Source organism: Musca autumnalis, unplaced genomic scaffold (assembly GCF_047663935.1).
Source record: "Musca autumnalis isolate F117 unplaced genomic scaffold, ASM4766393v1 scaffold_5, whole genome shotgun sequence".
NCBI lineage: Eukaryota > Metazoa > Arthropoda > Insecta > Diptera > Muscidae > Musca > Musca autumnalis.
The window spans coordinates 186,926,787-186,953,511 of NW_027412088.1; the positions used below are offsets into that span (position 1 = coordinate 186,926,787).

Genomic DNA, 26,725 nt, shown 5'->3' on the forward strand with positions numbered 1-26,725 from the left:
AAATTGCCGCATTTGGAGTGAAGAGAATCCACATAAGACCCTTGAGACACCATTACATCCACAAAAACTGACTGTTTGGTGTGCTCTATGGGCTGGTGGAGTCATTGGGCCATACTTCTTCCGAAATAATGCTGGAGAGGCAGTTACCGTTAATGGAGACCGGTATAGAGCCATGATAACCGACTATTTTGTTCCCGAATTGGATGGCATGAATGTGGATGAGTTGTGGTTCCAACAAGACGACGCTACATGCCACACAGCGCACGTCACAATCGATTTATTGAAGGAAACATTCGATGAGCGCATAATTTCGCGGAATGGACCTGTCAATTGGCCACCAAGGTCGTGTGATTTGACACCATTGGATTATTTTCTTTGGGGATATGTGAAGTCGCTCGTCTACGCCAACAAACCAGAAACGTTAGGAGAATTGGAAACCAACATTCGTGGCGTTATTGCCGACATACGGCCCCATATGCTCGAAAAAGTGGTTGAAAATTGGACCTCTGGAATTGGCTTTATTCGAGCCAGCCGCGGCGGCCATATGCCCGAAATCATATTTAAACATTAATGGCATAAAATTATCCTTCCAATAAAGCCAAAATGATGGACATTAAAACGATTTTCTTGTGTTTTATTTCAATTCGAAGTTCCATACCACTAAAAAAACACCCGATAGGTAACTACCTACCCGGTTACCTAGGGCTAGAAATTACTGGCATTAAATGTCTTCTTATAGATGCTACGTTAAGTATATCTCCTCTATCATCAAAAAATGGTTCCACTGAGCTTATAATTTTAGGAAAATATTCCTTTTGTTTATAATTTGTTCTGATATTTTGATCTCATTTATTCAAATCAAAACAAAAACTCCTCCCCTAAATCGCCGATAACTTGTTGTCGACTATTATTTTCTATCGCTTTACGTAATACAAATTTTAAATTTTGTCGCAGAGACGACTGGCAACGCGACACGACTCGTATCGCAATACGGAATCGACCCATTAATATGCCTGTCCGTGTACTCTATAATTTGTAATAATTTGGTCTGTTCCAGAACCTGCAAGAAGCTATCGAAAAAATTAGTAGATTCTTGCAAAGACATGTTCTATCGGGAATGTGATGGAAAACGATTCGACTCGTTTTGCCATAAATCGAAATCGTATATCTCTAATTGTCTTTGATTCTTGCATTTCTGGAACAGACCAATTGTTACAAATGTTTCCAATTTTGACAGTCGTAGAAAGGAAAAGTTGCTGAAAAATGTGCTTCAGCAACATTTCATAAGCACGAGAACAAATATAATAGATGATCGAAACGAGTCTTCATAGACGATCGAAAGGGAGCCTTAAGAAGCGATCGAAAGGGAGCCTTAAGAAGCGATCGAAAGGAGCCTTTATAGGTGATCGAAAGCGAATTTCACGATCAGTTTTGACTGTCGATTTTTCGGAATTATCGATAACTGTCCAGCAACCACAAAATATTTTGTGGTTGCCCGATGGCTGACAAAAGTGAACTACAATAACGATCGAAAGGGAGTATTTACATACGATCGAAGCGAGCCTTTAGAGGCGATCGAAAAGGAGTATTTATAGATGAAAGAAAAGCAGTGGACGATCAAAAGGGAGTTTTTACATAGGATCGAAAGAGAGCATTAAGAGACGATCGAAGGGGAGTCTAAGACGATCAAAAACGAGTCTTTATAGACGAAAAGTCTTTATAGTCGATCTGAGTGTTTATAGACGAAGGAGAGGAGTCTTTATAAGCGAATTTTTTGAGTCAAGGCTAGACTTCTGCATTTACCAATATACCAATAACCAGTCTTATGTCTCAGTGATGACTGTATTAGCAATAAAATAGTTGAAATTAGTTTCTTCAAATTACATTTACATTTCATGTTACCATCCCACCAATTAAGAAATAAACAAAACTCCATAACTTAGAAACCACAAAAGTAACGAGATTTATAAATAGTATACAAATATCAAAATTAAATGCTAACAAATAATACTATGATGATGGACCGTCACCAGCTATTTCTTTATTTACGTCCCAATTTCGGATTCACAGTACGTGTAACCGCCGAAACACCCTCCTCAAATTTGGTACGGAACAAAACGTTGGCATTATTGAACATACCATCCTTAAGGGAAACAATAATAAATTGTGATGCGGTGAAATGTTGCTTCAGCATGTTGCCAATGTTTTGAGTGTGGGACATATCCAAGGCGGCATCTACTTCATCGAGAATATACAAAGGAGCAGGAGAAAATTTCAACATAGCCAAAACCAATGATAAAGCCACCAAAGATCGTTGACCACCGGATAACTCGCCCAGAGATTCTTTCCAAACACCATTGAAACCAACTTTAATTTCTAAACCCGACAAGTGACCATTTTGTTTAACAGGATTGAGGCGTGCCTGGGCTCCCTGTAGCAACGTACTAAATATGCTACTGAAATTTTCATCAACAACACGCCATGCTTTTTCCACTTTCTCCCGTTTCTTTTCATCCATTTTACAGATGATATGTTTGATCTTCTCTTTATCTTCTTCGACGATTTTTTTACGTCTCATTGTCTCCTGATATTGTTCCTCTTCACGTTCGAGCAGAACCATGGCTTTGAGATTAATGTGACGTTCCATTTTCTCTTTTTGTTCAATCATGGATGTAAGTTTTTCTCCAGCCTCGACGGGATTTTCTTTGGAATAGTCATAACGGGTGTTTTTGGTACCAAAGAATTCTTTGTCTTCATTTATCCAGGGATATTTACTTTCTAGATTTTCTAGTTTCTTTGTTGATTCCTTGCTATCCGAGCGTACTTTGTTGACCTCATTCTCACGTTTCTTTATGTCGAGTGTTAGTTCCTGATTATGTTTTTCCAATTTATCCCTTTTGACGTACATGTTTTTAAGTTCCTTATTTTGGGAACTGATTTTCTCTTTTTGATCTTTTATGCGTCGCCTGAGGGCGGCCACAGCCTCAGCCGCTTCCTTGGATTTGGAACGCATTTCTTCTAAACCTTCTTTGAGACCAACAATATTAGCCTCTATGGCGGTGCGTTGTTCCTTGGCAGTGGTTATATCCTTTTGCAAGGCCTCAATTTCCATTTGCAGTGTTTCATAGCCCTGTTCATGTTTCTTCCAATTGGCACTTGACTTTTCAGCCTTGATTTTGGCCTGTTTCATTGCCTCAGTGGCTGCTTTTAGTTCTCTTTCACGGAAACCTTTGGCATCAGCCAACTTAGCCTCAATATCTTTGGCCTTTGCTTGTGAAGTTTTTTGTGTCTCCCTGGCTTTTATTAGATCTTCTTCTAGAGATTTTATTCTCTCTTTGAGCGACAAAATTTCTTCTTGATGTTGTTGGAACGTTGTTTGTCCTAAACGTTGTTTACAGGCATTTATTTCATGTTGCCTTAGCTCCAGCGTCTCCTTAAGTTTATTATACATCCTGGCTTTGTTCTCCACATTCGTCAGTTCCCTATCGATTTGTTGCATTTCTTGTTTACGTTCCTTGATTTCCCTTTCCATACGTTTAATTTCCGCAAGTTCTTGTAGTATATTGCCACCCTTGGGCTTGGAACCACCAGACAAGGTACCTTCAGGATCCACCACATCACCTTCCAAAGTTACTGAGCGACAGCGAACTTCACGATGATAGGTTACCTGGAGGGAGGGAGAAGGTATTTTAAAGATATTAAAAGAAAAGTTTTAATTTAATTGACTTACCTGTTTGGCCACATTCAAATCGCGACAAATAAGTGTATGGCCGAATACAAATTTCATCACGGGATCATAGTAGGGATCATAACGTATCAAATTCAATGCCGAATCAACATTTTCCCTTCCACCGATACGTTGAGCTGCCTCAACAACTTGACGACTAATGGGATGTGAGGAGATTTTGTTAATGGGTATTATGGTGACGCGCTGCTGCAATTGACCCTTTTGTAGGATTTTCTTACTGGTAATATCATCGTCGGTAACATAACTGTATAACTGAAAGAGGGGAATTAAGGAAACAAAAAATTAAAGGATCTAGTTTAGTGGCACCAACTAAAACTTTAGCTAGTGTTCAGGGGCACCACCGGGATTGCTATGGTATTTTTGGAACAGTTTTCTGCAAGTGGACAAGGCAGAATTAGCCAGTTACTTACTTAACATATGTCATAAGCTAGCAACTTGTCTCAACTTTCCATAACCTCAAGTCCAATAATTATACTTACACTTCCCGAAGCGGTCATCATCAATGCCAAACAATTACTTTCATCAATAACATCGAATAGTTTGCCCACCATGCCGCGAACCTTGCTGCGATCAAACCCGGGCTCAGGATCCCTATACTGTAGTTCATAGCGATAAGCATTACGGCGATCTAATTGTTGTTGCAGCTGCCGAATTTCATTGTGCAAAATGTTCTTACGTTCCTGCAGACGTTCAAATACACCATCTTCATAATCAATCGACTGCAGTTTTTGTTCAATGCCTTGGATCTCCACGGTAAGATTATCCAAGAGATTCTTGTCTTTATTATAAGCTGCATCATTGGATTGTGTTTCACTTTCCTTTTGCTTTAAGACATTTCGGCAATGACGCAATTCCATATCCGATGTTTTTATGGTTGTTTGGGCTTCACTCATTGCCTTTTTGGCCTCTGAAAAATAAAAAATGAAAAATTTAATATTATAAGAACTTTGTCCGTGTTAACAGCTACTTACGCATCAGCTGATCCTGCAGTGATGAGGCCTGGCCATCTTCATTTGTCGTCAAACCCTGTGATACAGCCTCGAATTTCTTTTGTGCCTCTTCATAGGCCAAGGCATCACGTTCATCGGCTTCCTTAAGGCCCTGAAATAGATCTTTAACCTTGGCCATTTCTGCCTCCTTGGCTTTAAGACTTTTCTCATCATCCGCAATACTTTTTAGCAAGGCCTTAAGTTTTTTCTCCTCCTGATCAACTGCCCCTTGGCCAGCCTTTAGATTACCCGATGATTTGCCTTCATGTTGTAACTGGACTTCAAGTTCAGCCTCAATTTGTTTCAATTCACCACCACTTTCGGTATCAATCTTTTGCTGCAATTCCTTGGCGGCCTCTGTAAGTTTTTCACGCTCGGCATCATTGTCAATTATATTCTGTTTGGCAGCCTCAATACGTCCATTTAGCTTTTCAATATTAGCCTCAATTGATTTAAGATTTTCATTGTATTTAAGCCAACGATATGAAATGTGGATTCGAGTTAAATACTCAATGTCACGACAGATTTTTTGAAAGTCCATATAGGCGGCTCGTTCACGTCGCAGTTTATCCAATTTCGGTTCTACTTCTTCTTGCAGCAGGGTGTTGGTTTCCCGAACCTTGGCATCTTTCTTTTCGATTAGCTTGGTGGTCGCCTCGCGTTTTGTTTCGTACATACTAGTGCCAGCTGCCTCCTCAATCATGGACAAAATCTGCAAAGATATTTATACAATTGTCCTTAAGTTTCTTTTAACCAATTATAGCCAAAAATTACAAAGCGTAACAAAAACGAAACAAAATGCGGAAAAGGTTGAGTTTATGCGCTAAGGTAAGGCAAAAGGCCCAATAGCAAGTTTTCTATGAATAGCAGGCCTTCGGCTGGGGATTTAAGACTTTCTCCTACGGACAGGTATTGTAAATTTGTTTAAGCAGCCGGTCTTTACCAAGAGAATTTTCGCAACTTCAAAGGGCCATATCTTGGGAAGTATGGACCTCCGCAACAAATGAGATCAGGGTGAAGATAAGTACTTGTGACATCTCGATCCGAGCTTAGCGCATAAACTCATCTTATGCCAAGTGAACGCCTTTTCTGTATTTCTTTTTTCATAGGAGTAGAATTGGCTTTAATGTGTTGACATTTTGTCATAGAGTCCATCACTTACCTCATGCGGTTTCATATTTAAAACTTTGGTAATGCGTCCCTGCAAATAACATAAATATTAATAAAATGCAAAATTAAAACACATAATTTTGTGCATTACCTGCATAATCAAAAAATTCGGATTGTTGACATTCAGTTGCACCGAGCAAAAGAAATCCGATACCTTTTTATTCTGCACCAATTTGCCATTAATTAAATATTTATTTTTACCGCCAACAACAATTTGTCGTGTTACAGATATCTCCCGGCATTTCTCATAGCCTAAAGGACACTGGCTGGGATTGGTATTATCAAAAATCAATGTGACCGTTGCTTTTGTTATGCCTGCCTGGCCACTTTTGTACACCAAATCCTGCAAAGATGCAGCTCTCACTTGGCCCAAATTCATAATACCCAACACAAAACATATTGAATCGAGAATATTACTTTTGCCAGTTCCATTCAGACCCGTAATAGCTGTGAATTCAGGATCAAACCCATGAATTTCTGTACGACGACCATACGATTTGAAGCCATCTATGACCACCGATTTGATATACATCGCGAACAGCTAGTTTCTTATCTTTTCCGTTGGAATTTTCAAATATTTTTCTCAAAAAATGTCTGTGGAATGACGCGCGAAAGTAAAAAAAAACAGTGAAAAAATTTAGCGTCCATTAAAGAGTACAGAGTCGGTGTGATGTTTTTTCCGCAGCACGTTATTCACCTTGAAATGATAGCACATACATACATACAGTCGGACCTCGATTATCCGTGATGGTCGGGACCGGAGGCATTACGGATAATCGATTTTCCCGGATAATGGAGGCAATGCTTTTATGCAGTTTTTGAACATATTTTTAATTAAAAATGACATAATACTGTACTATAATATGAAAATCTGCAATTTTTATTAAATTTGTTACGGTAATCCACCAAATTTTAGAAGGATAAATAAATATCATCATCATATTCATCTGAATTGACTTTGTCCCATGGTTTTTGCAATACCATAAATACACGAATTGTGTAATATGGGAGAATTCCCAGTTTTCGTTTGTTTACCTTTTGTTTGCTTAATCAGATTAATTTGAAAGTGTGTTTATACTCCCGGGTATTGAAGTTTATAACGAAAAATAGAAGAAATGGAAAAAGTCCAACATTTATTTTCTATCACGGATAATGGAGGTTCCCGGATAATCGATTCACGGATAATCGAGGTTCAACTGTATTTAAAGTCTGTGCTTCCATAATAAAAATTGGTCGGTATCATGACCTCATGACCTGGGTAGTGGTATCACACCAGCTGATCGAATTTAAAAAGTCAAATCCCTTTATAAAAAAAGTATTTTTGTTGTAATTTCCCCAACAACATAAAGAAAGTTTTGACATAACATATTCGAAATTTTACGATGCCACTACCTGGGTAATTGTGCCATGGGCGGTATGGTTTGTTGAACCAACTGGTATGAAGATCAGCTGTTTTTGGCGTTACACCTTATTATTTCACCATGACTGGTATGAAGATCAGCTGTTTTTGCCGCTGTACCTGTATTATTGTGTCATGGTATGTATTTTGGACAAGTATATATTTTAATTGACAGATGTTCCATCGAATTGATAATTTAATGACGCTTTTATAAAACCCTTGGTGTAAATGCGGCTGTAATTGTTTACATCAATTATGCCATGTTTTAATTTGATACGAATTGTATTACGGCAAATGAGTATCAATAAAATTTCCGAATACTGTCTCGCCCATAGCATTCATTCATCCATCTATCTGTCTCATCTTAATATTTAAAAATAAGACGAAAATTAAATAATTAAATTATTATTTGTATGAATGGCGTTTATGATTTTCAAAAGGCATTCACAAAATAAAGAAAGAAAAAAACTTTAAACAAATCGTGTAATTTGCTTAAATACCACATGTAGAGATGGAGTTTTATAAACAGACAACAACAATCCCATGGTACAATTAAAAAAGGTAACCTTATGCAATCATATGTTTACAATTTTTTCTAAATTTAAACTTTGACATCATTTTATTGTCAAAACGGATTTGACAATAATTTTCTATGTATGTGTGTGCTTATCATTGCATACACATACATATTTGACAGTTACGTTTCAAATCTAAAATTCAATGTTTTTAATATAAATAAAATCAAAGAATAATAAACGACGCTGGAGGGAAATGATTTTTAATTTTAAAGGAGCTCGTAATACAAAATGTTGCAGATGGTAGCAGTTGTTCGTTATAGTTTTTAGAACAATTTAAGTTTGTGAGAAATATTAATATATGCAAAGGTTGACCAATGTCAGTCAACCCTTCCGATAGCTATCATGCCTACCAGAAATTTTGGACCATTATGTCACGAAGCCTGGACTAGCCACTAAAAAATTTACATTGTTGTAAACTATCCTCGTAAGTTGTCGTGCCCATTAGTCATTTTAGTTAGTGCCGGAAAAGTTTTTTTAAAAGCGTTTCTTCTATTATTACAGGGAATGTGGACTTGCCCCGAAAATAATGTACCATTATAGGAGCTCGTGGAGAACCCACGAACAATCCGAGACATGTCCTTAACATTTTGAAATTTTGTGGGGGAGCTACCTAAGGGAGTTGACCGTTACCCAGCAAAAGTTCAATGCCAAACATGAGTGCAAGTGATTTGGCATATTACCAACTTTTTAGGCTAACAATAGGCTCCCTTCCGAAATGTCAGTTGATTTGTAAATGTCTAAAAAATTCTGTAAGCATCCTATTCCATATCGCAGTGATACAGAATTAATGCGAAGAAAAAACGTAGTTTTATAACGTGGCGGAAGTCAGCCATTCATTTATACTATGGTAAATAAAAACAACAAATAAAGAAACAAAGTGAAAATTGTGTTTAACATTCATTAAAATTAGTCCATATGTTGAAGAAAGGATTCGACGTTTCACAAATCACTTGGACATTCATTTGGTCTTCGGCCACTTCATAATATACCTTGAAATTTAACGTCGGCACCAGACTCGTCATTTTTATTCAAAGAATTTTAAAATTATTCACACAGAATATTATCCAGTATTTGGCCTGTTCCTTTACTTTTGAAAATGGTAAAACCGGCAAAAGTGGTAAAAGTTGTAAACTGCTCCCATATGAATTGTATTGTGTCGGAAGTAAAGGAACGCTTATCGAGTAAAAAGTTGTAAAACTTGAAGATTCTTGAACGTAAAGGAACAGAGCTATTGTTTTTCTTTTCCCTGACGTGCAGGGGTGGATACGTTCAATTAGTCTGTAATTGAGCATGTCAGTAAATCCAGAGATGTATCTACGATTTTTTTAAATGAGGTTACCTTTTATTATTCTACCATGCAACAATCCAAACTAAGTCCATATTTACATTAGGCAATTTTCCTTGCGGCAATTGTCAGTTTGTTGGTGAGAGAGGGTGTTGAGAGGTAAAGGGTTACCATATGGCTCACCTCTCTCACCTTCAAACTGACAATTGCCGCAAGGAAAATTGCCGAATGTAAATATGGACTGATAGAAATTAAATGAAGCCAAGTTCGCTTGAATATATTGAATTAATGTATAAACTTTGCGCTTTAATATGAACAGAAGGCAATTTTATATGAAAGCAACACGGAATAATATATTTGTAAATCTTTCATTTCCTCCAATGTTTCCTCGTTGTTTGTTTAACATCGGTATTATTTGCATGACTTCTGCGAATGGCGGTGGCTTAAAGAGTAAATAGAAAATGATATGTAACATATCTGTGTGAATGTTGTTTTAACATGTTATTGATTTTTTGATTCTGCGAAATTAAAGATAAATTTTGTGAGAAAGGTTATGAATGCAAGTACATATTTTCACATTTTTAATATGAACCGCATCTGAAGTGCGCTATGAACGATACTTTAAAGTTACTTAAAAGCTGGGTAACCACGATCAGAAAAGAAAACAGAAGGCATGTCAAAAGAAGAATGATCTGGAATATGGAATGTTTTTATTTCGGGTCATATGACATTGATAGCTAGTGTAAACACCCCTTAAGCAAGAAGGCCAGACGCTTATGTTCATATACCTTAAAACGGGAAACGATTTTCTATTGCCACATGCGTCATGTCTGAGTTAGATTATACCCTAGACAGACGGCAGAGTTAATTTGCATTAAAAATTCCTTAATCTGAATTAATTAAATTTTTTAACCCTGACAGACGATAATTTCTGCATTTACGAAACAGATGCAAAGACATAAATACAACAAGATAAGACATTTCTTTTGCTATCATTCTTCAGTGAATGGCTTTTGAATTTAACATAATGTTATGTTACGATATGGTGATATAACATTTTTTTCTTTTATACATTTTTACGTATTTAACCGAATTTACCGATCCAATTGGCATGGAATTATTCTCGAATAGATCCTTGAATATATAAATTTCGTTTCTGATACCATTACATGAAATGTTCCTCCTTGGTTGCGATTTTGAATTAACTGCAACTTGTTAAGGGTAATGTTTCTATACAAAGTATCGTAAACATTTTTTTTGTTGCATGCATTTTGTCAGGTCTTTATTATAGCTCATTTAGACTAGCCATAAATCCTCGACTGGATTTAATAAATCCAGTACAAATCTCATTGCATTTAGATATACTTTTGGGAGGATTTAAATGGCAGTCAGCTGATTTTTGTTCATAGCACAATTACCAAGGTAGATGCATCAGCCAATCTGATCGAATTTGAAACGTTAAAAGAATTTTTTGTAAATTGAATTCGTCCCAAAAAACATACTTCAAATTACAAATTTATTGTTTAATACTGAAAATGTTAGCACATTATGCTACTAATGCTAACTAAAGAGCAAATAAATTATTATTTTAACTCAGTTTGCCCATCTAAAATTAATAAACGAATTATTTTATCGTTTAGACATCATAAATATTAGTCTTGGTTGATTAAAATCAACTTTGTACATCAAAACAAATTTAATTTTTCCGCGTTGTTTACAAATTTTTACATTTTAAATTATTTTTAGTGTAGCAATTAACCGATGCATCTACCTTGTTTCTTGTGCCAGCTTGCAACTTTTTGTATTTTCTAGCAACATGTTGCTAAAAACAGAGTTGTATACGAGGATTTATGCCAGATTTAAAACAAATCCACTCAATAGGAGGATTTATTTTTGTATGGGAAATCTGGTAGATTTTGGCTGGATTTAGCGCATAAATCCTGATAATGCGCTAAATCCGGCTAATGGTGTCATATCTAAATGGCATATTACTTTATGTCTTTGGTTGAACGCATGGCACAATTACCAGGTAGATGTATCAGCCAACAACTACAACAAAAACCAGGGGATGGATTCTTGTTCTATGAAAATTTGAAATGAAAAATATTTTCTTTATAATTTTTTTTTTCATTTGACATTTTTTCCTTTATAAAAGTTTTCATTTCACATTTTCATAAAAACAGAATTGAGCCCCAGTAGTGGAATTTTTTAACTCATTTTTCGAGTTACCGATACCGGTAAAATTAAAATGTTTATAATTTCGGGAATTAACAACATTTTACGGTATATTAACAACCAAAATAAAACTGTCGATAAATTTTACCGATTTTTGTCGGTATCTCGAAAAATGAGTTACAGAATTCCACTACAGTCCAGTACTGTGAAATATCAAAAATGTTTTCCAAAAATAAAGCCATTCACATCATTTTTTCAACAAAATTACTACAAATATGCATTACTACAAATATCGATAAAAATTCACAACTTTTCGTTTAAATTTTGTTTTCTATTTTGGTGTTTTCAATTACAACAACATATTTGACAGCTTGCAGTACATCAGCTGGGCTGATGCGAGTACCTGTATGATTGTGCCATGGTTGAACGAAATAAATAAATGCCTGTGGAATGATGCTCGCAAATAAAAACAATGAAAAAATAAAGCATGACACAATTACCAAGGTACATGGCCCAATTATATAGGTCCTCTCTCAAGCGAATTCAAACAAAAACACAGATTTGAAATGTCAAAATTCATAAACAGAGGCGAAAAAGTTGTTTTCACTGTGGCGGAATGTTTTTGAGGCGAATTTAATTATTATCAATTAAGGTAGTTAATGCTTGGTTTACATTTACGAAATCCAGAAATCTAGATTTTCAACTGTCAATTCATTTGCTGATTGTCACTTCTACCTTATATAAATATGACTTGGAAGCGTCCTTCAACGAGTACAGAGTCGATGGAGAAATTTTGTCGGCATTGAATTATTCACCTTAAAATGACAACACACTCAGTGTTGCCACATTACAAAGTTTGCTTGTTTGCCCTTTTGGGGAAATAAATATAAAATAAATTAATAATATAAATTAATAAATTAAGTATATGAAATAAATGACTTCGCCTTTTTTTGAGGTAGAAAAGGATTTGTTGTCAAGTAGCAACAAATGAGATTGATAAATAATTATAAATTCCCACAATTATCATTTGCGCTAAAAATTAAAAAAAAATAGGCATTATGTTATGAAAATTATTAAAGATATCCGTTAATTCGACATTTTGTGATAATTGTCGAATCCAAGACTACAAGATCAATTTCCACTTCTTGAATGAATTTTTACATAATCTATTTTTCACAAATTTATAAAGGAAAAAATTGTCAAAATTTCAAAAATATGCTCTGGCAGGTTCTGGAACAGATCAATATTTATAATCGTTTTAGTTGTTGATCGTTCAAAGCAATGATATTGAACGAATCTATGAAAAATTATAATTTTTTACAGTCTTTTTACTAATTTATATTTTATGACTTCGCCTCCTCACTTCAGTGGAGTTGTCATCCATAGTCAATCCTAAGATTTCTTGTCAACTCCGGAACAAGTTTCGTTTAGAGACACCTCGCTGGGTCAATCTTCCCGAGACAGAAGTATTCACTTTTTCGGAAATTCTAAGCATCTACTTGGAAACATAGGTTTGATGCTGGGTTGGCAACCGCTGGCCGAAACGCTTGTGGCACTGAAACCTTCCTCTTAAGCTAAATAAAGGATGCCTAGCCCGTCCCTTGATTTCGAAATAGACCATCGAGGAGGGCACAAAGAAAGGTGGGAAATAATACATTTTTATCTAATCTTTCAAATTCACTCCTCTCCGCTGGATGTTAAAAGCTCCTCTTTAAAGACTTTGCCTTTGTCATCTACTTTTAATTTAATTTATTTGACAAACACAGTAACCTAGCCCCTAGTTTTCTATGAGTTATTCTCACTAATTCTCTTCCCCTCTATGTGCGATTCTCTAACTCATTTTTGGAGTTATCGACAAATGTCGGTAAAATTAAAATGCTTATGATTTCGGTATTTAACGATGTTTTTCGGTAAGTTAGCGACGAATAAAACTTAAAAACTTTTGAACTTTTCATTCATAATTTTGCGTTTTAATTTTACAGATTTTTGTCGGTAACTCAAAAAATGAGTTAGAGAATCGCACTACAGGTATGTGATGGAAAACGATTCGACTCGTTTAGTCATAAATCGAAATCGTATATCTCTAATTTTGGTGAATATTTTAATAAAATTGAAAATGGATTGCACTCCGATTATATACCATTTCGATTCTGCAAATCGAGTCGATTCGGTTTTCATCACATACATAAATTACTCCAAAGATGAGTGGCTGTTGATCTGCTGGTAGCGGATCCTTAAATCTTAATTGGGCTTCGAACATACCAAATCTCAGAAATTTGGAACTTCACAATTAAAAACCGAGTCATCTGTGATCGTCCACATTTGAATTTACCATCCATCATAAAATCCAACCTCTGTCTGTCCGTTTTCTCTCCATTACTCCTTTTCCCTTTGCATTAAAAAATGTGCATAAATTCTAGTGTAAGTTTCTTAAACAAAAATTTCTTTTATTATATTTTGCAATAAGCAAAAACATACACGACGACAATATAATAGGCCATGATCTTAACGGTAAGATTTTTGGTAGCGAGCACGGGCACCTGGACCACCGAATTTCTTGGGTTCGCAGCGACGTGGATCACCAACCAACAAGGTTCTGTCGTATTGGATCAAAATGTCTTTAATTTCCTTCTTGGAAGCTTCATCGACATCTGAAATAGTAGAAGAGAAAAATTTCATAAATAAAGGATCTCAACATAACTTTACAGCACAGAATTAAATAAATAATACAAATATTCCAATTGTCCTTGGTGCATTTCAGAGAAGCCAACACAAAACGTGTTAGTTTCAAACAAAAATACCCAGCACTTTTGATCTTGCCCAGGTTTTGAACTCGTTTAAAAGGAATATAAGTTTCCAAACAAACATCTGGCAAGGGCTTATAAGGATACTAAGGTTTCTAATCAAAACATTGTGCTTACAACATCACCCAAATTGTTTATTTAAATTACAACATTTGGTTGGTAAATGTTTAACCTTTTAGTTTAATCTACCTTTGTTTCTATCTTTCATTGGACACTAAGTATCTATAATTAAAATTACATCCAACAAAAATCTGGTATGAACAAGGCTCTAAAAAGACTAACAAAATCATATCACATAAAACATTTGTGCTTACAACATCACCCAAATTGTTTATAAAAACTTAAAAACATTTGGTTGGTAAATGTTTAACCTTTTGGTTTAATCTGCCTTTGTTTCTATCTTTCATTGGACACTGAGATTTGTTTTAAAAAGGACATCCAACAAAAATCTGGTATGAACAAGGCTCTAAAAAGACTAACAAAATCATATCACATAAAACATTTGTGCTTACAACATCACCCAAATTGTTTATAAAAACTCAAAAACATTTGGTTGGTAAATGTTTAACCTTTTGGTTTAATCTACCTTTGTTTCTATCTTTCATTGGACACTGAGATCTGTTTTAAAAATGACATCCAACAAAAATCTGGTATGAACAAGGCTTTTTTAATTTAACTAATAAATGTGGCTAACGCAACACCCAAAATATGCTTGGAGTAAACAGCATTTTTGGTTGGTAAAATGTTTAGCCATTAACTTAATCTGCCTGATAGGTATCTTTCAAAGGAAATATGGTTTTATTTCAATTCCAATGAAAATCTGGAACAACAGGCTTTGACATTTATCTACACACACATAAACGTGATACTTACATTTTTGATAGAAAGCAATCAAAGCCTTGGAGATGGCTTGACGGATAGCATAGATTTGGGCAACATGACCACCACCGTTGACACGGACACGGATATCTACGCCGGCAAACTTTTCCTAAAAAACACAAAAAAAAAAGAAAAAGATATTAGCAAACACTCACTACCACTTACCACTACTTTGGTATTTAACACAAAAATCAGTTAGGCATAGTTTATTTTCATTGGGAAAATCAATTTCGGGATAAGACTATCATCACTAGAAATTCTTTCACCATCACTATTTTTAATATGAAGAAATTCTCACCTTGCCAAGCAACAACAAAGGTTCTTGCAATTTGTATTGCAAAACTTTGGGTTCAATTTGTTCCAAGGGACGGCCATTGACGCGGAGGAGACCACGACCGCGCTTGCAGTAGGCTACAGCGGTGGCAGTTTTCTACAAAACACGGGAAAATCACAATTAGTAAATGCCACAAACCCAATGTTGAGGAAAAAAAGTAAAGCAGGACTCTGGAAACACACTACATAGCTCGCATGCTAACGATGGACAGCATTGTATACGTATTATTGTATATACATCAACATTATCATTCGGTCGACATTCAATGGGAAGACATTTTTCTTTTCTTATCAAACCACCGCACCCGCTCGTCTCATCGTAGTTAAGCACGTGTGTTGTGTTGTCAAAATCACTGCATTTTTTCCACATTAATTTACTTACTTTGCGTCCAAAGACTTGAACAGCATGAATAGGTTCCCTGCGCTGTAAAGAAATTTCCACAAATCAGTTCATTTTTGCCACAAATTTCTTTATAAATTCACTGAAACTCACTTTCTGTTGCATTTTGCTTGGCGACCTAAGTAAAAAAGACCGGAAACACACGCGTACCCACTGAACAGTAATTTAACGAAAAAATTTCGTATGTTCGACCGAAAAATATCAACTGTGCTTCGTTAAGCTGTTGAGAGTTGTATTTGTGAGATATATAGAGTTGTCTTTTCATTTAATAGGTGTGTTCGCTGTAAGATGTAATGTGAGAGGGAAAAGTAGAAAAAATGCTATAATGGAAATCTTTTGATTAAATGGTAAAACTATAGAAAAGAGTGGGATGTATTAAAAGTTTACATCTAAACTCGACTGACAACTTGATTCCGTATTACATTGATAAATATCGCCCACTAAGAATTTGTTATGAACAATTTTCATTAAAACTCTTTTACAATGGCACGTAAAAGAAGTGTTTTGGGTAAATAATACCCAGCAACAAATTTTGGAAGTTGTGCAATTGGAGTTATGATTTCACAACATCTTTCGATGTAGTCCAACAGAGTTATGAAAAATGCACTCCGTTCGATACATTTTATAAGCAGTTGCTGTAGAGATCCCCACAGAAAAAAAACAGTTGGTTGATCCCTACACGTTTCTTCAAAGGATAAACAAGAGTGTATACATTTCGAAGAATTTGTTATAAAATAAAGAAATAACAACTTAAGTTGCTAACATTTTTGCGGTAATTCACGAGACGGAAATTTTCAATGGAGTAGAGTTGGAGTCCACGTCGAAAGCTGAACTAGTGATGGGAAGGCAACATAAAAAAACTTTAGGATGATGAAAGAAAATCAGATGCGCTTGCATTAAATCGATAACGGAGGAAGTAATCTCAAATGTGATTGAATTTAATAACTTTTTTTAATTTGTGTTTATATAATAAAGTACTTTGTGTTCTTGTTTTACACAAATAATAATGCATTTTATTTATTTTGGGACATTTCGTACGGACTTGAATTTTAATTGCACCTTTAGACTGATTAAAAATGCAATCCGAAGAATGCATATAAATTCAATCCAAAGCACTGCATCTTAAGCCGTGATTTGGATCGATGGAGTGCATCCTAGCTGGGTGCTGTGGAAGCAAAATGGAGTGCATCCTACGCGCTCTCTTGTAAAATTCATAAGTGAATTCATAGGAAGAGATGTACCCCAACGGCAAATGTACCGTACACTTGTAGTGATTCAACTGTATTCGCGGATGCAAACTTTTTGCTGTGTTAGATCAGCCTAACTTTTTAAGTAGAAGATAAGAGAATAGCATTTTTGTTTTCATTGTCTAAACTTTTGGGTCCACCTTTTCTATTTTTAAAACTCCTTTCTAGCAATAATATTCTGGAGCATAGCTGAAATGAATTTTATATTTTACTCCATTTGACACTTTTAACATAAACAGTGAAGTTCTAAATTTCATATGTTTTTGTAAAGCCGACTAACTATCCAGGTAAATCTACCTTTTTATTGCTCCATGTTATTTGACGTTTTTAGCCATGGCTACAGGGTTGTATTTTTCAGTGATTTTCATACCTGGCCTACCTTTACATTTTTTCTATATTTTATCGTTGCAAGTGTTACAAGTGTTGCATATGCTCTGTTCCAGAACCTGCAACAAGCTACTATTTTTTACTACGATAACATTTTTTCCTTTATGTTATCGGAAAAATAGTAAAAGTTAGTATATTCTTGCAGTTCTGAAACAAACCAATAGCTTCTTGAAATTTGTGATATGAATTCGATTTCAGCATTTTTCTCCTCCAATTCCCTCATCCTCATCCTGATGCCAGCCTCTTCATCGCTGGAAATTAGCTCAAATTCGTCCACAATTTCTCCTTCTTCCATCTCCAATTCACTTGATTTCATGTTTCTGTTGGAATTTTTTGCACTTTTTATTACCAAAATAAAATTTCTTTCGAAAAAAAAAATCCTCACGAATTCAATTCATTCAATACGTACAATAGAAAAATAAGGGATTTATCAATTGAGGAGAAAAACGATAATGGTACTTTACACGATATGTTATTTTACATATGTGTTGTCACTTTGCATTTTCCTTTTGTATATAAAAAGTGACAACCCATATGTAAAAAACATATGGTGTTAAGGACCCATAAGTCGATTTTCCTTCATCCCAACGACTTTTCTCGTCGGAAACGTTTTGAAATGGCGCCCTCGTTTGACAACAATAAAGGCCTGCGTACATAAGCTGCTCTGCCTGATTGCCTTGCTTTCCTGCTTCATTTTTGACATAATAAAAATAAAAGAATAAAGGCCTCGGCACATACGGCGCGTTGAGTTTTGCGATGCGTTACGCGCTGATATGTCACACGCGTTAGATTTTGCTAACGCACATGAGACGCGCCACCAACACACCACTAAAAAACATATGTTTTCTGAATGCAATAGTATGTGTATGTGTGACGCGCTCACAATTAGAAATTTGTTTGAAAACAAAATCTGGAAAATTATTTATCTTGATGGATATTTTAACAATACGCTATTATGCAAATATTGCCTACGGGTTATATGAGGCTTTGAAATGTTTACCAAGACCAAGAAGGTTTTGGGTGAGGCCTCTCTTTGAACGTAGGGATGAGGACGGCTTCTTTGCTCTGGACTTCGAAAGACTATATAATACTGACTTGGAACAATTCCAACTTTTGGTAAGAATGACGCCCGCAGTATTTGATGTCCTCTTCCATATATTGGAATCTGAATTAACCAAAAATTCAAATAGACCCACAATTTCTGCAAAGTGTCGTTTGTTTTTAACGCTAATGTAAGTTAGTAAAATAATTTTAGTGTTTTTAGGATAACTATATGTACTTACTTTTCCAGATATCTGGCAAATGGGGATAGTGTAAGCTATTTATCCGTGACATTCAAGATTGGAGCCTCAACAGTGAGATATATTATAAAAGATACGTGCCAAAAGATTTGGGAAAAACTCTCGACTCAGTACCTAGAAACTCCATTGACAGCAGACTGGTCGAAAATGGCGGAAAGGTTTGAAGAAGTATGGAATTTTCCACATTGTGTAGGAGCCATTGATGGAAAACATGTATATATAAAATCCCCACACAATTCAGGATCAATGTACTACAATTATAAAGGTATTTGCCTAAATCCAAACTTGGAAGAAGGAACTAACTTTTATTTTTTTGTTAAGGTACATATTCCATAGTTTTAATGGCGGTTTGCGACGCAGACTACAGGTTTACAGTTGTGGATATAGGGGCATATGGATCACAAAGTGATGGTGGCGTGCTAAGAAACTCTGAGTTTGGAAAAAGTCTTCTAAACAACGAGCTAAATCTACCTCCAGATGCTCCAATAGAAGTCGGTGGGGAAAATGTGCCCTATTTTCTCGTGGGAGATGCAGCTTTTCCGCTAAGAAACAATCTAATGCGTCCCTATCCAGGAATACTTCTCCCTGCAGACAGAGAAATGTACAATATGAGACTTTCCAGAGCAAGGAGGACTATCGAGAATGCCTTTGGGATATTAACGGCTAGGTGGAGGATATTACTTGGTCCACTATATGTTAGCCCACATGTTGCTGAAAATATTGTGAAAGCAACTATTGTCCTTCACAACTTTCTGAAGGATAATGATGAGAAGTACTGCCCTAAGAACTTTGCGGGCGATAAGGACGGTAGAAAGGGTTTGTGGAGAGACGAGATAAAAAACCAGAAAAATCTAACAAAACTTAAAAAAAATAATTCTAATAATGCTTCGAAAAGAGCATTTGAAATAAGAGATATACTGAAAGGCTACATATCTAGGAATACGTATCCGTAATACGGGATATTCACAAACCTATGATCTCTACTTTTTATTTTATTTATTTAATATCACAGTAAAAAAGTAAAGTAAAACATTCTTTAAATATGCCAAGCAATAAGTACCAAATTTCATTCTGTTTGACTTAGGTCCTTCTTGTATACAATATATGTATGTATATAGATTTCTTTTAATCGAAATGAAACAATTTTAATATGAATTCAAAATATTTATTTCAAATAAAATGGAAAAATTATTTACTCTAAGGGCCACTATTATGTCTTCTTTTACTTTTGGATGGATTTTAAAACGCAAAATGAACCAATTTGCAGTCATCACAAATATATTTTACACATTAAAGTTAATGACAAGAATGTCCTCCATGAAATTTAACGATCACATTTACCTTTAAATAACCGGAACTCTATAAATCTGTTCGGAAAATCCAAACGTTAACAAAAGAAGACATATAGTAATGGGGGTAGGTAAGACTAGGAACACTTATGACGATATACATTTTTTATAAAGTTCAATACATGATATGTATTTAAATAAAAGGTAAAACAGACAGAAAATCGACCAATTCTAGTAAAAAAAAATCATTGCTCAAATTTGTCTGTTTTTAGGAGGGGATGATGGTGTCCTAAAAACTGACAATTGGAATAATGTTTTATTGGTTTACTTAGGTTTTAGAGAAACAGTCATCTAGGCAATAAATATTTACTTAAAAGATATAAAAAGTAACTTAAAAAAACATTATATATAGTCAGTCCATAAGTATATAAAAGGTACAAGTTCAATTCAAATGATATGTTTTATACTAAGTCTATTAAATATATAAAATATTTACTCTTTCTGCAACAAGATTTATTATTTCAACTTCTATTAGCCTTCTAGATTTGTCATCCATCGTTTTTAACATGGAATCAATATACTTATAAAATCCATTATTTGTTAATTCTCCTTCCATGCTCACTTTGACTGCACTATTAAGGTTTCCCATTACTTCGCAAAATTTCTCGTGGGCTTCATCGGTTTTACGCTTCTTATTTTTTGGAAGATCAGTAGGAGAGGTTTCTGGAGTTGCCTGCGGCAACACTTCAAATGAAGTTTCATAAGAACTTTCAAAGTCCTCTGTTAAATACTCTTCTCCTTGATAGGAATCGAAATTGCTTGTTGTTCTAGAAATACATATAAAAATATTACATTTCAAAAATATAGAAAACATTGTAAATACTTGCATTTAGGTAGTAAAAAATCATTTAATAATTCATATACAAAGGATTTGGGAAGGATATAGTCGACGATGCCGACTACGTTGACATTGAACTGAAGTTAACATATCCATTATTTAATTTATTTCAATTCAGGTTAGGTTCAAATCATGGCAGAACTACTAGGTAGTGCATTACACCAGCTGATCGAATATGAAAAGTCAAATCCCTTTATAAAAAAATATTTTTGTTGTAATTTCCCCAACAACATAAAGAAAGTTTTGACATAACATATTCAAAATTTTACGATGCCATACCTGGGTAATTGTGCCATGGTTCAAATGCAAACATTCAAAATTGTAACCTTTACCTCTCCTGTGTTCAACCCCCCTCCAGAATTGAGATCGTAACGTATGCGTACGTACGATGGTACGATCTTGATATCATTTGTGAAATGCTGAATTCCTATTTGACTGATCTTACCATCTTTTTCCACGCGCGGAATATGCAAATACCCACCACTAACCACATGGACGACAGAGGTGAGAACAGAGTTGAATGTCACGGTCGATGATAGCAGAATTCCGACCACAAACTATCCCAATATTCTAGGGGTCACATCCGACAGCATGTTCCCGTCGTCCGTGCATAACACGACTATCTGTGACAAGCCAACGATACAAGAGAGAATCCCTAGATCACAATGGAAAAATATTCAAAGCTGTCACAACTACAACAGGGTGCCTCCTCATGTCTGCCCTGGACCATCTACATAGGGAGACAAAGATTCTTCCTGTATACAACGAAAGCATACCATTGTGATGGTCGGGCGTTACCGTGAAAACACGCTACGTTTGGCTCAATTACGATCTGGATGGTGCAGACGTCTTAGTATTGGATTGCTGACACCGTACAAAACATCTGCTCAGCATGCGGAAGATGCCCACGCGTTACTCTCCACCTTTTCAACTGCCTTACCAAACCTACTCAACTATCTCCTGTCGAATTGAGTCACAATTCATCGTTGTTTTCAAAATTTCACATCTGAGGAATGTTGGGAAATGGATTCAAAAACCTACATACACATGTATTCAATTTTGCCCATCAGATAAATTCTCCAATTGTTTTAAAACTGTTTCCAGCAGTTTTTCTCCAATATGATAATCGATTGTGAATATAATAAATTGTAACGATCCTCTTTGGTATAATAATCATGTAAATATGTGACACATTCTTCCATATTGTATTTCAATAATTGGCCTATTGGCTTTGTTATACATGTTAAATTGAACAAATAAATAAATAGTACAGGTACAGGGCAAAAAATTGACGTATCTTTTCCAAATATTGTGTATCAGTTACAATTTGTATAAGATCCGAAATATCACCCACAGGTAACTGCTAAAGCTGCACCTTTTCTCACAATGGTAGCAACTTCAGTGGGTGAAAGCGTTAGATCATCAACAAATTTCATTAAGGCATACATAAACTCTTTGGTTTGACGTGTATCATCGTCTGGTACCATGCTGGAAAATGTGAACTTTTTGGGAAAGGGGGCGTTTTCCAATTGTTCTGAATGGAAGAGAAAACGTTCAATTATTGCTTCAAATTCTTAAATGTTTTCTACAACCATGAGCAGAGTTGTTCCTTGTCGAGCATGCCACGGAAAACATGGACCCAACGTTGTAGAATTGGTAACATTCCAACATTTTTTAAATATACATCCAAGTCCATATTTACATTAGGCCAATTTCCTTGCGGCAATTGTCATTTTGTCGGCGTGAGAGGGTGTTGAGAGGCAAAGGGTTACAATATGCCACACACCTTTCTCCTTCAAACTGACAATTGCCGCAAGGAATTAAAATAACCATAGCACTAAATGTGCTAATTGAAAGCGTAATGCACTTCATAATTCTCAGCAAAATGTTTGGATCGGTCCATGACGACGAGCTCATACCTATTTCATCGACAAATTTTGTCAGCGATGTTGACCACAAATCCTCCAAATAGCTAGTGGTCACAACATCACCAGCTTTACATAATATTCGAGCACAAAGAAACCCGCAATGGAACAAATGTACAATTTATAGGCATCCAAATTATCATGCATTCCTGGAGGTGGCTGCAATACTAGCTTTGCTTGATAACTTCGCTGTTATATTAGTGAAAAATCAATTCAATCTTGGGTACTTAAATTTTCCTCATCTGTTGTCGCAGTGTCCGCAGCACTTTTCTTCGTCGAGTTCTTGGGATCTTCGATTATGGTATTGATATCACAACTTTTTGGTATGTTCGATTGCTTCTTTCCAGAAGCTCTCTAAAATCAGCTTCCGATGAATCACTTATATTGTCCTCAATCACCGTTATAGCATGAAGCAAATTTGTAATTTTGCAATTTAGGTAAATGTGGCATTTCCAAAGTTTTCAGTGCACGCAGATATTGATAATACTGCTTTTTGGAAGCCTGCTGGAAAAGAATTATTTTGCATTCTAAGGGAGCAGACATTATTGGAGAGCATCTATGGCCGAGGCCAGATTTGACTCAACTTGTCTTGCCTTAACAAATCCATTGCCTTGTTGTATGATCTGTTGTAATGATTTATCCACGTTTGCTCCTCCACGGCCAGCATATAGACTTCTGTTCTCACCTGCAACTGGTCTTCTATGGAATCGATGAAACCCTGATATGAAAGATTACAAATTCTTTCGATTTCTTTAACGTAACATTTGACATATTTTCCTATTACAAAAAATTTGTAAACATCTGCGTAATTTCGGAACGAACAGTTCAAATTAATTATTCCCAAGAAAAAATTATTGGAACTACATTTGGCTCATTCGTTCATCTAGTTCCTTCAATCTCGGAACCAAGGCCTGTACAATGGCGCACCCACATTTAGTCGAATCTTTAACTTAATTCTTGAGTTTCCGACAAAAATCGGTAACATTTACAAGAAGCTACTGGACATGTACAAATTATTGATTAAACGACACACCTATTGTCTGCCAAGTCATCGTGTGAAACCAATCGGTTCATCTTTTCAAGGTCTAGTGAGGTATCACTCACTCACTATGCCAAGTGATCCAAAATAAATGGCCAAGAATCTGCGTAATTCTAGGACAGTGGAATGTAATTCAAGTGACAGCAATAAGTTGGACAGAAAACAATATTACTTTGTTCTATATATCTTCTATAAAAGCACTCATTATTTGAGAAAGGTTCGGAACAAATTGAATACTCTACCAGCTGACGGAAAAAATCTGAAATTTTTTTTAATTGCAAGTTTTTTCTTAGTAGCCGGCCTTCGGTCGGGGATTCCTTTCTCCTATGGACAGGAGCCAATTTAGGGCACGAAAACTAACACTAACAAGGGAATTTTCGGAACTTCACGGGCCCATATCTCGGGAAGTATGGACAAACATACTTTACATTTTTGTAATCAGGACGTAAAGATCTAACTGTGGTAAAAATTTTAGATTTTTCCTCCAGATGGTAGAGTATTCTATTTATGCCAAAGGTTCTTTAGTAGCACCCTTTCTTTTAGAAAGTGGGCCTAGGGCGAATATTTCGCGCTGTCACGTACATCGGCAAAACAAACTCACATACATATATTACAATTTCTATTGAGGAGTAGGATTATTATTAATAAAATTAACTTACGGTCTCGGCTGCAGATGATCGCGTAGGAAGGACATCGAGGCGGAAAACTTCCAATCCATATATTCGGGAGCTTCACTCCCCGAAGCCAGCTTCAACTCTTCCTTCACAAACCGGTCCCTCAGACTCTTCCACCTTGTCTGGCACTGTTTTACTGTGAAAATAAACAAAAATAATAGAACAAATTTTAATAAATTTTGGTTTCTCCTTACCTGGTTTACCGACAGCATTTGCCACAGCGTCCCATGCCTTTTCCTTCGAGAATTTATTTCTATACGCCTTTGAGGATTTGTCGTATATGCATGGGTGTTGCTGGACGGCATTTATCAGGGCTTCTTCCATTTTCAATTATATTATTTTTTATTTTTCCTTAAAAATGCAAGCGAAACGCAGAAAATGAAATGAACAATAACTACAACAATTTCCAATTTACGCCATTTTGATTTGTAACATATGATCACAAAATGTAAACAAACAAATGTCAAAAGCGAACGCGCGTCGTAACGCATGGAGTTAAAAAAATTTTAACTTCCGTGCGTTTCAAATTGCGTTGATCAGTGCAACCATATGGATTTCCATATTGTTTAAAATGCCGTGCGTTAACGCGTGACATGAAATAACGCTGACGGACCGTATGTGCCGAGGGCTTAAAGAAGGCCGAGGAAAATTCGAACTGGGTTGCCCTTTTCTTTTTTATTCTTTTATCAGAAGTAAGCAAGGTAAGCAGGCAAGGCAGCTTATGTACGCAGGCCTTTACTCTGTTCCATTACAGAATACTGGAAAATAGTACAAATAAGTAGATTCTTGCAGTTCTAGAACAGACCAAAGAAAGATCAGCAAACATTAGCCCTGTTCCTTTACGTGCAAGAATCTTCAAGTTTTACAACGTTTTACTCGAAAAGCGTTCCTTTACTTCAGACACCATACAATTCATATGGAAGTAGATTACAACTTTTGCTACTTTTGCCAGTTTTACCATTTTCAAAAGTAAAGGAACATACCAATTATTGGGACAGACCAATGGTAAAAGTGGCAAAAGTAGCAAAAGTTGTGAACTGCTCATACCCAGTACAAGCATGTTAAAATAATGTATAACAGCTGATAACATTTTTTTATTGTTATGGCCTATTCTGTCAAAAGCAGGTTTGACATTTATTACTGTTGTTGACATTATGCAATTATAAAAGTAGATGCATTGGTGAATTGTTCCGACAAAAAACAGCTTTAACACTATATCTTAAAATTGAAAACAAGACAAAAAATTTTGTTCGCGTGGCAAAATCAAATTTTTGATTTTTTAATAGCTTCGTGCCCTTACTTTTTAAAAGTAAAACTCGTAAAAGAAAGAACTGTAAAAAAATTGTTCTTACACAAAAGTTTTTTGAAATAGTTTGGAAACGAAAAAATGGAAAATACGCAAAAAAACACAACATCTTTGAATGCAGTCCATACGGAGTTATGAAAATGCACTTCGTTCGATACATTTTAGAAGCAGTCGCTTGAAGATCCCTACAGCCGATTTGTTGATCCCTACAAAAGACGTCGCAGTCTTTTTTTTCCAAATATAAAAAAGAGTGTTTAAAATTCTAAGAATTTGTTTAAAAAATAAAGAAATACAAACTAAAGTTGCGAACATTGCGGTAATTCATGAGACGGAAATTAATTTTGGAATGGAGTTGGAGTAAATTTCGAAATCTGAGCTGGAGTGGGAGGACAATATGTGTAAAAAACCCTTTGGATGATGAAGCAAAATCAATTGCGATGACATAAAATGCAGAGCAGAGGAAGTAAACTCGTCACGATTAAATTTAAAGGAGAATTTGTATAATTTGTGTTTATGTACCGGGCAAAAAATTTTGGAAGTTGTTCAATTGAAGTTATGATTTCTTTCGATGTAGTCCAACAGAGTTATGAAAAATGCACTCCGTTCGATACATTTTACAAGCAGTTGCTGTAGAGATCCCTAAAGAAAAAAAAAACAGTTCGTTGATCCCTACACATTTCTTCAAAAGATAAACAAGAGTGTGAGTGCATGGTTTAATAAGAAAAGCTGAAAACAGATACAACGTTTGATTAAAGTTTTGTGTCGTTTTGGCCGTTTTTACACTGTTGGGCATGATGCCGAAAAATTCAAATTCATTTGAAATATATGCCGGCAAACAGATAAACGCTGGACTTTGGTATCGTCGTCGCCCTGTTGTTGTTGTTTTTTTCTCGACGCCC

The 26,725-nt window shown here is 35.6% G+C and overlaps 3 protein-coding genes across 3 annotated transcripts; all 3 read right to left on the minus strand.

The window, feature by feature from the left end:
* Positions 1-1,939: 1,939 nt before the first annotated feature.
* SMC2 (structural maintenance of chromosomes 2) lies at positions 1,940-6,579 on the minus strand. Its single transcript, XM_073989228.1, has 6 exons — positions 5,999-6,579; positions 5,900-5,938; positions 4,720-5,449; positions 4,228-4,655; positions 3,731-4,000; positions 1,940-3,667 (listed from the first exon to the last, which is right to left on the minus strand). The coding sequence occupies exons 1-6, from the start codon at positions 6,437-6,439 to the stop codon at positions 2,042-2,044; spliced, it is 3,534 nt and encodes a 1,177-aa protein (XP_073845329.1). The 5' UTR covers positions 6,440-6,579; the 3' UTR covers positions 1,940-2,041.
* Positions 6,580-13,758: 7,179 nt separating this feature from the next.
* On the minus strand, positions 13,759-15,967 carry RpS16 (ribosomal protein S16). The gene is made up of 5 exons (XM_073988162.1): positions 15,854-15,967; positions 15,743-15,784; positions 15,326-15,457; positions 15,022-15,136; positions 13,759-13,995 (listed from the first exon to the last, which is right to left on the minus strand). Exons 1-5 carry the CDS (start codon positions 15,863-15,865, stop codon positions 13,850-13,852), a joined length of 447 nt encoding a protein of 148 aa, XP_073844263.1. The 5' UTR covers positions 15,866-15,967; the 3' UTR covers positions 13,759-13,849.
* Positions 15,968-19,846: 3,879 nt separating this feature from the next.
* On the minus strand, positions 19,847-24,955 carry LOC141405639 (uncharacterized). The gene is made up of 3 exons (XM_073990218.1): positions 24,715-24,955; positions 24,506-24,656; positions 19,847-20,811 (listed from the first exon to the last, which is right to left on the minus strand). The coding sequence occupies exons 1-3, from the start codon at positions 24,842-24,844 to the stop codon at positions 20,460-20,462; spliced, it is 633 nt and encodes a 210-aa protein (XP_073846319.1). The 5' UTR covers positions 24,845-24,955; the 3' UTR covers positions 19,847-20,459.
* Between the last annotated feature and the right edge of the window lie 1,770 nt (positions 24,956-26,725).

Excerpts from the sequence above, each read along its gene's own strand:
- LOC141405639 (XM_073990218.1), bottom strand. The coding sequence starts at position 24,844 with ATGGAAGAAGCCCTGATAAATGCCGTCCAGCAACACCCATGCATATAC. Across the intron at positions 24,657-24,714 it reads AAATGCTGTCGGTAAACCAG|TAAAACAGTGCCAGACAAGG; the intron begins GTAAGGAGAAAC and ends TTATTTTCACAG. Across the intron at positions 20,812-24,505 it reads GATCATCTGCAGCCGAGACC|AACAACAAGCAATTTCGATT; the intron begins GTAAGTTAATTT and ends ATGTATTTCTAG.
- RpS16 (XM_073988162.1), bottom strand. Across the intron at positions 15,137-15,325 it reads CTTTGTTGTTGCTTGGCAAG|GAAAAGTTTGCCGGCGTAGA; the intron begins GTGAGAATTTCT and ends TGTGTTTTTTAG. Across the intron at positions 13,996-15,021 it reads GATTGCTTTCTATCAAAAAT|ATGTCGATGAAGCTTCCAAG; the intron begins GTAAGTATCACG and ends CTACTATTTCAG.
- SMC2 (XM_073989228.1), bottom strand. The coding sequence starts at position 6,439 with ATGTATATCAAATCGGTGGTCATAGATGGCTTCAAATCGTATGGTCGT. Across the intron at positions 4,656-4,719 it reads ACTGCAGGATCAGCTGATGC|AGGCCAAAAAGGCAATGAGT; the intron begins GTAAGTAGCTGT and ends TTTATTTTTCAG. Across the intron at positions 3,668-3,730 it reads ATTTGAATGTGGCCAAACAG|GTAACCTATCATCGTGAAGT; the intron begins GTAAGTCAATTA and ends CCCTCCCTCCAG.